The following is a 13,066-nucleotide window of genomic DNA, read 5'->3' as shown; positions in this document are numbered from 1 at the left end:
AATCCCATGATTCATTTCGCCCTCCCATGCAAGTAGTCACTTTATCTGGTTGCACCGAAAAAGTTTGGGACGTCGTGTTGTTCAAAACACCGTGGAATTACCATGTACACCAAATACAAAGCAATCCACATTTTACAAATCAGTTTAAAATCTTTGCGGCGTTCCATTCGTTATTTGCCAATACATAGACGCTTAATTACAGCGTATGTAATATCTTATCACACATTCAAATTTAGGAAATATTTGCTCTGTGTTTATTGGCCAGTTGCACGATGGGAAATTCCCGATAAGCGTGCCATCTTTATCAATATGACGTCAACCAAGCAATTCTACGACAACGTTGTTGACGACGGTATGCACATATACCGTCATTTTTTGCATTTGCACATACAAAACGTCACCTGGAAAACAACACCGCTGATTTACAGTGTCAGGACAGGTTGCCTGACACAAACATATAATTGTGTCTGTATTTTTTTAATTATGTATTTTCCACGTATCAACGTTGCCGCTAACAGGTGCGAATTTTCACCCGCTCTCGTCCGTGTATAATCGTTGTAAGCTAGTTCCAGGGCCCATTTCATTTCACAACGGTTGTAAGTAGAACATTTCAGATACTGTGTCACATTTGAATATGTTTTATGCTTTAAATTTTATTTCTGCATCGCCTCGGTCATTGACAATGGGCTCTGAGGGTCTCTAAAACTGTATGTCAGCCGCTGTTGGGGGGAACATTTGTATCATTATTATACATCTGTTACTGTAACGCCAGCGTGTCGTAATTTTGAGGTATTTTACATGGTATTTTCATCCTGCCATATAAGGAAATATGGAAGCGTAAATGTCCTCTAATCATATAAACAAACATGGCTGCCACCAGTGTTTGACCGGACTCCACACAAAGAAGTTCGCTGGTTCTGTTCTAAACTTTTTTTTATTTTGGCATTCCCATAATGTACCCTTGAAAGGAAAAGATGTATAATAATAAGGTTATTACGAGGATACTTCAAAGTATGCACTCAGACAGTATGCCGTCGCACCGACCTCCGCAATACTCCCGCTGTACTGTCTTCGTGCATACTTTGCGGTATCCCCGTAATAACCTCATATTCTTATCAGATCGTCTTTTCATGTTTGGGAGGATATCTTGAGGTGTTGTACTGACAAACTGTTTTCATTTTCTGCAAATGGTAACCCACTGAATTCAAGATTATTCTCTCTTGAATGTCTCTATTTGCGATATTATGTTCTTGCACGAGAGTAGCATTATAACGTAAGCGTCTTAAACGAAACCATTCAAGTGTTACTTAATATTGTACCTAATGTAAATATCATATGTTTCCAAAACAATAACGGCACACATACTAGTAACATTTACGTCATAATTTCATCAAAAACAAGGATAAAATAGTTGTACTCTTTTTATTCAATAACAGTTCCAATACAAGTAAATCGGATAATAAATTACACTAAGATAGTTGTGCATTTTCAGCTCTATCAAATCACGTCATTTTCAGAACAAAAGGACCCGCCTTTTGATTGGATGTAAGAATGTACCAGTAAATAATTTTGGTTACAAAAAGACTTCATTAATATAACAAGTTAAATTATTAAGATATTAAGTACGCCCAGCGTAATAAAAGAATATTATTATATTGATACAATGCGAAGAGATCGATATTCTTTGTCGTTTCTGGCTCGTTCACAAATAAAATATATAATTATTTGATATACTGCACCAGAATGGTTAGAATAATTGTAAACAAGCAGGGGAAAGTGACGTAGCCATCACTTTGTATCACATCAATGATGTCATCGACTTGCTTTATGTCGTCACTCTGATCAGCCTCGTTCAAGGCGTTGCATTGAAACCAGTCAGCAGAAGTCGAACGAGGATATCCTGCTAAGGTAGAGAATGTGTCGTGCTCAAATTTGTAGTACAGGTTATCTTTGAAAAAATAAACGTACTGATCGTTGTCTTGGAATGCGGAATTAATGTCGGAGGGAATCCCCTGCCAATTATCCATGTAGAATGGACCAACCACTTCCATTCTCCAGTTAATCATATAAAAGAACCCACCTGGAAAATAAAATAAATTTGAGCATTACGCAGACATTCTATGGTATCCGAGCAGACGGTTTCTCACGGTTTCGAAACCGGCAGCGAGGTTTTAAATGATCAGTATCTTGAAAAAGCACGTGGCATTTAAACTTCAGACAAGCGAAGGGACAGACAGACAGATGGAAAAACAGAAAGACATACGGCCAATATGACTCCAACCAAGGGACTGCAGTGGTAGCAAATTTATAAATACGAATCAAATGAACTCACCTTTGAAAAAGTACGTTTGCCCGTTGCCATAGTATTCGAAGGCTGCATCAATATTACTTGGTAAATTAGTGAACTCTTGTGATATATATTTAGGGTAGCCATTGTCCATTATCATGTTCTCAAAACGCCACACAAGATTACCCTTAAATAAACAGAAAAAAACATTGAATATGTAGCTAGAGGAAAATTTGTTTATTTGTGGCGATAAGTCAGGGTTTGGTCGTTCATATAATGTCATTCGCAAAGAAATTGCGATGAACAAATCCTATGTTAGCAAAATACTTTACATATACTTTATATATTATCCTTTAAAACTTTCGTTGAGCCAAATTATTATCTATAGCCTAGTACTTACACAACAAGTGAGACCACTAACAGTAAACTTTTAACAGTAAACCAGTTCAAAGCATCATGAATACTGGTACACGGTACTGCTTTCATTCAACCTCAAAGATGACTAACGTCAAATTATACAGATAGATAACATATCAAACCGTCTGACGATATTTTAAAAATACAAATCAAAACAAATTAATCTGATTCGAATCATAGGAAGAAAATAGGAAAATTCAAAGAAACAAACGTGTTCGTTCTACCAAAATTAATCTGACGTGTAACGAAACAAGAAATTGGATCATGGTCTTGTTCCAAATGGGCAGATTTAATAATCGGTGGCAGTTATTCGGTTAGATAAACTACGGACATTCATGAGAAATGATTAAATGATTTGTGCGCTTTAAATAAATACATTGCAGTGAATACCTTAAAGAACCAAGTCTTTCCTGCTAACTGTCTCCCATTGGAATTCCAAACCCACCAACTGGATGCCGTGAATATTGCGTCAAAGTCACCAACTAAACCAGACCAGTAATCGCTTGTACGCTTTGGGTAACCAGAAACCACTCTATGCTCTTCAATTTGCCAAAAATAATTACCTGTTTAGAAACATAATAAAAGTGAAATCAACAACAGTGCAGTTACTATACCATGTTTTAGTATGTACAATATTTGCCTGATACACGGGCTCTATCAAGTTTCCAACTTGTTTTTGTTCATTTGTGATATTATTTAAAAACCAATCATGATGACACTAGTGTCTTTGCTAAAACAAAGCAAAATATATGTAAATAGTTTTAATTAAATTACACAGTTTTTGTAAGTGCATATTTTTGACATATTTTAAAAGTACATGCACTCTTTTGAGAATGTCATAGTTTTATCAATTTCCTCGCACTATTGTGAGAACGTTTCACATTTTATTCAGAGTCTGAACATTCGGCATTGTCAACAATCAACACAGTTTTAGAAAAACTCGGAGTATGTCCAATATTGGAACCGTTCAAAATAAATAAATTGTGTCTCGACATGGAAGTAAATCCACGACGTTTAACATTCTAATGTTAAATATTCAAGTTCAAAGATATCATAACTGACCTTATATGATTTACTTGTCATAATATTTGAATTATCTTTGATTTATAGGCTGATAAAGTTTCTAACTTAGGATTTATCTGTATCCATGACAACCGGGGCAAGGATGTGTGTACAGCAACCTGTTGGTGGGGAAAGGTGACTATGGGGTCAGAGTTTATTGTTTGTTTGTTTGTTTGTTCATACATGATTAGTATGTGGATACTCTGTTTCAAACCATTTATTATGTTTTATTATGGTTATTTTGTGCAATTTTGTTTTCTGTTGTTAATAGTCCATTTTAATTATGTCTTTGTTTTTGGTGTATTTTGTTGTGAAGTTCTATTTTTGTTTAAACTACCATTTTTATTTTTTTTATAGCCGTTCATTGATATTAACGTAGTCTTTATTATATTTTAATTTATCTTTCTCATATTTTGCTTTCTGTTACTTTCCATCGAGTTTCTACTCTATACAAAGCTTCTATGATGTTTAGTTACCTTGAAATGCATATGTGTTTCCATCTTTTGTTTGGGTAATGGCGTCAACAGTAGTCGGACACTCTGGATTGGGATTGGGATTCGGGTTCGGATTAGGCTTCACTATTGGCTCCAGTGTTGTTGCTTCCGGTATTTGAGCACCTGGAAGTAGTGAAAATGAATGTGTTGTTTTTAGTCATAGTATTCATTCATTGTATATGATCATAGTTGACAGCGATCAAACAAATAATGACGTTCACTAATTCAGGTTTGAAAAAGTGATCTCACCGTACAAGAACTGGATGCCAGCAACGTCATCATCGTGAAGTTGAAAGTTTGGATTATAACCCTGGTGGTAAGGAAACATGAGGGCGCCATTTACGTTGGTATGACCCAGACCGAGACTGTGACCGAATTCATGAGCAGCCACCAACCATAGATTAATACCTATGAACATAACATAAAACAACGTTCAATTATTCAGCAAATGACACTTGGTTTTAATACGCCAAATGTCATTTTAGCGTTATTTTAGTTACAACTTTTGGAATTAACATAATATCATGAGAACACATTTCCAAAACAATTGTTAGAAAACATCTGTGAAGTTTGAAAAAAATACCTGTGTAGGAATTCGCTGTCCATTGTTCACCGTCGTCAAAATGGGCATCCCCCTTCACGTCACCGTACGTATAAGGATAGAATGCGTGTGCAAGTGTCTTCCCAGGACCGTCAAATATGGAATACCGAAAACCGTCGGCATGAGGGATATACGGCTCTGGAAATGATATGTCGATGTCCGCGGCCATATAGGCTGGTACTTGTTCAAATCTCAGGGGTGTGACGTCAGACCATAACTAAAATGAAATTAGGATACATTCTAGAGGTAATACTTTTAGAGGGTCGGCAAGGGGTATTTTCGTAAGCTATAGTCAATTGTTTGTATTTTTGTAATAATGTAATTTAAATAAATAAAAACCCAAATGTGTATAATGTAATCAGCTATTTTATTTTTAATTTGTACAAAGATTTAAGCGTATAAAACATTTTCCAAATTAAATGTCGTAATTTCCAATTTTGATTGTTAAACTCAAATTATCAAAAATATTATAAAAACGTAAAATGTAATTAGGAATTTGCTTTATCTGTAAAGTGTAAAAACCTATTTTATTTCCTGTAAAAACGTAAAATGACGTTTTAATTTCCTGTATTCTGTACCAGCTACCCCCCTTGCCCCTCCTTTTAGTATGTTATGTTAACGTATTGGGATGCTACGTCATGTCGTGTTATGTTGTATTGTTTTGTGTTGTTAACAATACCTTAAATGCTTTTTCAATTTCCCTGTCGACATCTGATTGGGATAAGAAAGGACTTCCAGTGTATTTAGTTATTTTGTAGGTTAACTTATTCTTTTGCCATTTGGCAACCGCCATGTATCTTTTCTTGCGACCATCACTTGAGTCGATATCGGCCACATCACACCGTGGAGCATTCATCATAGCAAGGGTAGCCTCGTCCGCTTTCCCTGTATGAAAGAAACTTTAACTCAATAAAAGTGTTCAATGTCACAATGTGCTACTAGCACAAGTGACCTCAAATTCGAAAACTTTAATTGGAATTAATAAGAATGCTAATAAAATGGTTTGGCATTGAAATTGTTTTCAAAAGTTCCAACACTCTTCAACAACACGATTTAGGTATAAATTACTACAATCACGAGACAAACCTGTAATTTCTAATCCAACGAATGCTTGAAATCGTGAGACGGCGTCTGTAAATGTGTCCTCTGTTACTATAGCATTATGGTGTATATCCATGTAACCATAGTGATACAAGAATTCCTGTCAAGAAAAAAAGCGGCATCAGATCAACAGAATGGATAAAGTTGTGGTGACGTCACGACTCGCTCGAGTCCGTCTTGGGTTATAGAATCACCCACCCATACTTACTTATTTTGATAGTAGCAAAGTAGCATGTGCAAGGTACGAGTTTATATAATAGAAAATAAACATGATTGGTATATTGTGCATGCTAAACAGTTGCATTTACGGAGTTACGGACATCTACCACGCTCTGACTTTTGCAAAACCGCGCCCAATAACTCAAACTGTAATTAACAGTTATCAGTTAAATGTAAATGAACTTTTTGTTGCTAGAAATTCGAGTTACGTGTAATATTCTTTATTCTAATTGCGTGATTACGGTCCGTGATTCACTGCAAATACTTGATTGTGATTGGTCAACAGGTCTGGTCATGTGATAAATACCTCCAGGGTTCAGTTAAGGGGTGTTCTCAAATTGGCAAAGTTCACCAAAAAAAGGTTTTCCATCTAGGATTATACATCCCCCGGTACACGAAAGTAGAATATATTTGAAAGAATTAAAAAAACGACCTTTGGCACTCCCACAAAAAAATAAAAATATTTTATGCTTTTTCGGCGAACTTCGACAATTTGAAAACACTCCTTAAAATCTACAAAATACGTACTATGGGGAAGTTCACGTTTGTGTTCTTCTGGAAGAATTCGCGAAAACAAGAATGATCCTATCGTATAAACAATATACCTCCCGCTCCAGATACTAGTAGTACCAACAGATTATTTTGAATTTCGAAAATCATAAAGTATGAGCACTAACCATTGCTCCTGTTACGTCTCTTAACGGCTGGGGTGTCGGCGACAAGGTTCTTGAGACATTATTACTTGGTACAGACGCAGTCCATCTATCATAGAGGGACTGTGGTGCAGATGAAACATTGTGGGTGAAGCAAATTACGAAGAATGCTACAAATAACTGCAACCAACACAACGTTAGTATATAAGTGCGTGGTGATGATGACATCTTAATGTAGATACAGATCAAACAGTTGATAAGTGTTTCCGTCAGTGCAGCTCTGGGTGATGTGACGCTCAGACCACAAGCTACCCCCTTTGTAAATTACCGTAGTTCCGCCATTCATTGAAAAAAGGTTATGCATTGTTGATTTTCCGTAAAGATGAGTCACTACTCTCTTTTGTTCACTTTCACAGGGTCGTTTTTGGCACAGTTTTGTTTCGTATTCCCTGCAATCTGATTGGTCACTGATTATGTCACCAGGAATATAAACAATCCGCCACTTTCAATTGGAGTTCGTGCTTCGCTCGTGGTGGTACACAACACCAAATAAATGATGACGTATTCAATCGAATTAGACGACGATTCACAGCCTTACGTGTTTTTGAAGGAAGATATAAATCATGATTTGAGACAGCACTTACACCGTGACAGGAGGCAGCTGTTTACTAGAACATGAAGAGTGGGGACCTGTCGCCCGAACTCAAAACATCAACTCAGTTTCAGTGATTTTAGGGATTGTTTTCCCGACAAAAGTTAACCAATATCTAGGGAATGTTCGGGAAAAGTAACCCATTTCAGCGGCAACCCACGTATACGTCCCCGTGATGCTACAGAAGCTAGTCCGTCGAGCTATTCCCGTACCCGATATACTCGCACTGGAAAATACAATATGCTATTTCATTGTAGAACTATATGTAAGTCGTGCGTAGTACGTTACTAAAAATAACATACTATTCACAATGATCGGCAAACATGACGTCATCACAATGTTCAGGTTTGTAATTTATTTGTTTGGGAACAGTAACATTAATACCCCTGAACAAACAACCAAAAATATCCAGTGCCAAATTAAGTCAGCTATCTACACACATAAAGCTCCCTCTACACCCCCAAAATAACCTACTGAACAAATCAACACCGTTCTACACATATAAAGCTCCTTCTACAACCCCCAATAACCAATCAATACCGTTCTACACACATGAAGCTCCCTGCTACAACCCCCCAATAACTTACTGAACCAATCAACACCGTTCTACACACATAAAGCACTTTCTACAACCCCCCAAATAACTTACTGAACCAATCAACACCGTTCTACACACATAAAGCTCCTTCTACAACCCCCAAATAACTTACTAAACCAATCAACACCGTTCTACACACATAAAGCACCTTCTACACCCCCCCCACCAAATAACTTACTGAACCAATCAACACCGTTCTACACACATAAAGCACCTTCTACAACCCCCCCCCAAATAACTTACTGAACCAATCAACACCGTTCTACACACATAAAGCTCCTTCTACAACCCCCCTCCAATAACCAATCAACACCGTTCTACACACATGCAGTAGCGGGGAATATGTTCACATATATTTTACATTAAAACAATCAAAATATATATCAAAATGTAAAATGAATAATAGCATCATGGGTATTTTCTAGTTAATAGCTCACAAACTCCGAAATGTTGAGTGGCATGATCACTTTGAAATCACCTTTCAATCAGCCTTCAACTTGAACATAAACTTCTAAAATGTATAACACACATAACAAACTTGCTAAATTTGTTGATGAATTTTTACAAAACTTATATTTTATCTGTCAGTGTATTGTAGTATGTCACTTTTATGGAATCTACCTTAGATGAAAGCATTGCAAATTTTGTTTTGTGCTGTTACATATCCATAGCCATTCATAATTTAGTTGAAATTATATACAAAAGGTGTTTTCTTTAATGGAAAGTCAGTGTATGGGCATTTTATTTTTGGGGGTGTACACTGGTTCATTAGTGAATGACTTATTTTTCTGTTCATGGTATTATCATGCTGAAGATTGCCTTTAGCAGGGTGAATCCAGAGACCAGTTGATTGTTGTCATGGAAACCATTTGCGAAGGTTGTTGTTCAAATTCACATTGTGTGGGTGGTACGCAACTCCTTTTGTACAGAAAGAACAATTGGTCAATGACGGGCGGGGACAATGATCTGTAGTGTATCGCACTTGATATATATTAGTATCATAGAAAACTACAGGTTGCATTCAGTCATGGCAATGGCGCATACAGGCACATTTTAGTTTAGTTTAGTTAATTTTTTATCTGTCTTCAATGCAAATTTAGAAGAAACACAAACTCTACAAATATTCCCTGAAAAGACCCAATAAAAGAAGCATTTATACATCATACAAAAATTCACCAATAAATATTTTACGTTTTGCTAAACGGAAATACTATACCAACATTTATCGAAGTCAAATCTCAATAAGACATGAAAACTAATTATTGATGTATTACACGGTTTTCAAATAATCAAACGTTCAAACCTGCTATTGGACAAGAAATAGTGGACATCATTAAAAAGGTAAACATGTGATGGCATAGAAAGAATTACTACTAAAATAATAAAACTAATTTATTCGATTAAACCTCTTAAACACATTTTCAATCGGACAAGTCCCTGATTCAATGATCAATATTCAGGTTAATGGAATGGCATATTCTGAACAAATATCGTCCAATATTATGTATTTTGACAATATTAGACCGTGGAATTTATAAAAGCACTTCATATTCATTACTAAACATGAAGTTCTTCCCCAAACCATCACATGTTTTGTCCAAACCAATCAACCTACATGGCCTTGGTATATCTCATTGAATTCATAAGAAATGAATGTAGAACGTTGTCAACGATTCATATTTATGTGCTGTTGCAGCCGGTTTCTTTTTGCCACATCGACGTGAAAATTATCTGTTCTTGGGATGAAATTACTGTTTTTCGAATCCTTCTTTGCCGTTCATGTGCACGATGACTCATAATGAGTAACATAACAACAAATGAATATGATCTTAATAAACTAATTATTATTGTCATCATATGCGCATCGGCTGCCATCATGTTTGGATCAAACAACAGCACGACGAATGAGGGCGTGATTTCGACACGAGTCGAGTGGGTCCCAATGGGTTCCCGACTAACGTGAATGCAATTCCTGTAATACTTCCCTAAACTTGAAAGATCACAAATTTCGGCACATACCGAGACACTGGGTTTGCCGTGACAATTTTTTGGATCCAGTTTTACCAGCGATTAAACTTGAAGATCGTGGCATAGTGATGCTAAACATTTTATTGTATTAACACTAAAATAACTGACCAGTAATATGAAAAAGACATGCATTAAAATTGTTGAAACATACAATTTTTCAGATAAGCAATTTCAAACAAAGTAAATACTAGGACTACAATGCATCTGTTTAAAATGATGTTAAAATCGACGCCTTCTGTGGTTAAAATATCAGTAGTCGCTCTGCGTTTTTATTTGTTATCTTTGTTTGAACCTGAAACTGCTCTTTCCTGAAGAAGAGAGACTCAAAGAAACTAATACGATAATCTCTGAGCAGTTTACACCTAATGTGAGGGAAATGAGAAAAAGAAGATGGTAAACGAGCCTTTAATAACTATTACTAGTTAAATATTGACAGTACTATGTACGTGTATGGCTAAGCATTAAATGATACTAGGCCAATTTGTTTTGACAACATCGAGAAACATAGCCATGGCCTTTAGAACCGTAATAACAATGACCACAGCCTTTACCGAGTACATAAGACTACAATAATAATATACTACATTTATCTGCTGGGACGTTAAAGCACTAACTAACACATTGCATCATCCAGACTTACACGCCATGGCATCACAGAATCATGAACTAGTAATTCTATACAATTCGATTTACCAAATTACTATGTTTCCATTAATGTCGCTAGAAAGAAAACAATTCACTTAGGTACACCTTCTGGTGGAATTTCCAAGCTCGTAAATAATACCATAAGTAACGTCATCCATCTGCCAAGTGTCAGCGAGGATATTCTGTAGATACAAATTAGTTTGAATTCTAGTTACGTAATCAGGAAATGATGTTATATTTCAGGTGCTTGAAGTTGAATTGACTCACTATACTACTGGATGTAATAACTGTCCAGCCATGGTAGGTGAGATGTCAATGCTCGTATTTATGGAACAGTTGGTAATTATCAGAGGCAACATATTAATAACCTCATATTATTGGCAAGATTGTTTGCTTTATTATACTTAAACGATTATCATGATCACATTCTACTGATGCATATCATCCCATTGCAGAGACACGATCTGGATTCAATAAGAAGCGTAGTACAATTGATAACATTTGAATACTGTAACAACGCGATGTTTGATATAAATAGCAAAGTATAAGTTATAAAATCAATGTATAGCAATGTAAAGTCGTGTATTAAGAAACCTGTCGGTATATAAATTGTACTTATGGTGTACAGCAAGACTCTACATTGTCCTCTCTTTTATACTGGTTTAGTGAATTATACAACGGGATATAAAGTCAATACAAACAAGTCTAAAATTATAGTGTTTAGAAACGGAGGTAGACTTAAATCAAATGAACATTGGTATATTGATTGGTAAAGGTAGTCTGTGTAATTGGGTATAACACTTCACCATCAGTTTTATGGACACACGCTCAGCATGTTCTGGCAAGTCATGTCAGTAAAGCCGTGCATGGTGTAAAAAAAGATATTAAGCCAATTATTTAAAATTAATATTGATCGGTAGATTTTTGCGTCAAAATCACACCAATAATGAATTATGGTTGTGAAACTTGGGGATTTCATGTTTGAGCAAACGCCATCATACGACCGAAATATTATAGTGTTCTCCTTCACATGGAGTAGAGATTATTTATTTAAGTGTTAGTAAATGTAACCTTGGTTATATGTATCGATTCGACATTACCGATACATTATAACGAATAATTACTTGCCGATTTTGATTTACTCACATTTTTTTTCAAATGATTAAGCATTGATCTACGATCCAAACATCGTTTTTGTTCATTCAGCTAGTGCCAACGTAAAATGTCGCTCTCTGTTGGTATCTAACACATAACGATGTGTAATTACCCACGGAGACGTTTTGTAGACCGTATTAGTGGATTTAAAATTTTACATTTTTGTCATAACCCACATTGTAAATCTAGCACACGCACGTTTTAGTTAAGGACCTGGACAGCCAGCAGGGACGGCGCCATAATGTATTGTTCTTCACCTAGGATGGCAATAACAATCCAAACAACAAAAATATGTATTCAAATTACTACAGTTATGAACAAACTGAACATTTTTTTATTCAAATTAGCCTCAAATCAAAAACCGGAACACTACTAAGAAGAATAAATTAAAAAATATAAAAGTACATGCCGACCGAACTGCATCAGACCTCACTCACTAAATTCCTGCAGTTTGATTGGTATCGACAAGAAATCCTTGGGGGAAGTAAAAAACTACACTAATCTGAGGGGGCAAGGGTTATTTTCGTTCAACGTAATTGCATTATATATAATATATATAATTGCAATAACGTAAATTGAAAAAATAAATTATGTAATCACAGGCTAGACGCACAACGCACAATCAATCAAATATTGTTTTCGTACACTGTAAAAATGTGTAATTTTTTTTCGGTACGTACAAGAATGTTCTAGGTTTTCTTTTTTAGTTTTCCGTAAAATGTAAAATAACCTTTATTTTCTCTGTAAACTGTAAAGATTCAATTTTCACTGTGACTGTAAATTTTTTTTCTTGTAAATTGTAAAAAGCCCTTTTTATTTCCCGTAAAACTGTACCAGCTACCCCCCTTATTCTGTCAGGTGTGTGTTGGGTTTGAAGCACCGCAGAGGGCGCAACTCATGCGACTCGTCAGGCTTGCACTTGTCCAATCAAGGAGTTTAGAACAAATTAGCTCTATAGTCAAATCCAATAGGTTTACAATGCATTATTTCCAAGTGCAATCCCCATAGACACGACTTTCTTTTTTTATAATGTCGTTACTATAGCGACCGTCGTAAATAAAGATCTTGAGTAAATATGGCATGTTGGGATTGGCTTCATACTATAAATTAGGAAATCAATACCTCTTCGATCACTTTCGTTATTTACTCGATTG

The 13,066-nt window shown here is 35.8% G+C and overlaps 1 protein-coding gene across 1 annotated transcript; it reads right to left on the bottom strand.

Annotated features, from left to right (window-relative positions):
- Positions 1 to 1,408: 1,408 nt before the first annotated feature.
- Positions 1,409 to 7,134, bottom strand: LOC100378191 (stromelysin-3-like). The gene is made up of 9 exons (XM_085491687.1): positions 6,859 to 7,134; positions 5,948 to 6,062; positions 5,541 to 5,746; positions 4,844 to 5,078; positions 4,510 to 4,668; positions 4,243 to 4,383; positions 3,095 to 3,267; positions 2,333 to 2,474; positions 1,409 to 2,080 (listed from the first exon to the last, which is right to left on the bottom strand). The coding sequence occupies exons 1-9, from the start codon at positions 7,060 to 7,062 to the stop codon at positions 1,722 to 1,724; spliced, it is 1,734 nt and encodes a 577-aa protein (XP_085347813.1). The 5' UTR covers positions 7,063 to 7,134; the 3' UTR covers positions 1,409 to 1,721.
- Positions 7,135 to 13,066: the final 5,932 nt, after the last annotated feature.

This window comes from Saccoglossus kowalevskii, chromosome 16, assembly GCF_978046115.1.
Source record: "Saccoglossus kowalevskii chromosome 16, keSacKowa6.1, whole genome shotgun sequence".
In the NCBI taxonomy this organism is placed as follows: Eukaryota; Metazoa; Hemichordata; class Enteropneusta; family Harrimaniidae; genus Saccoglossus; species Saccoglossus kowalevskii.
This window is presented reverse-complemented; position numbering and strand designations above follow the sequence as displayed.

What these genes read in the sequence shown, in the direction of transcription:
- LOC100378191 (XM_085491687.1), bottom strand. Translation starts at nt 7,062, where the DNA reads ATGTCATCATCACCACGCACTTATATACTAACGTTGTGTTGGTTGCAG. An exon ending in CGTTGGATTAGAAATTACAG is followed by an intron (nt 5,747 to 5,947) that starts GTTTGTCTCGTG and finishes TCTTTCATACAG; the next exon opens with GGAAAGCGGACGAGGCTACC. An exon ending in GCAAACGTACTTTTTCAAAG is followed by an intron (nt 2,081 to 2,332) that starts GTGAGTTCATTT and finishes TTTATTTTCCAG; the next exon opens with GTGGGTTCTTTTATATGATT.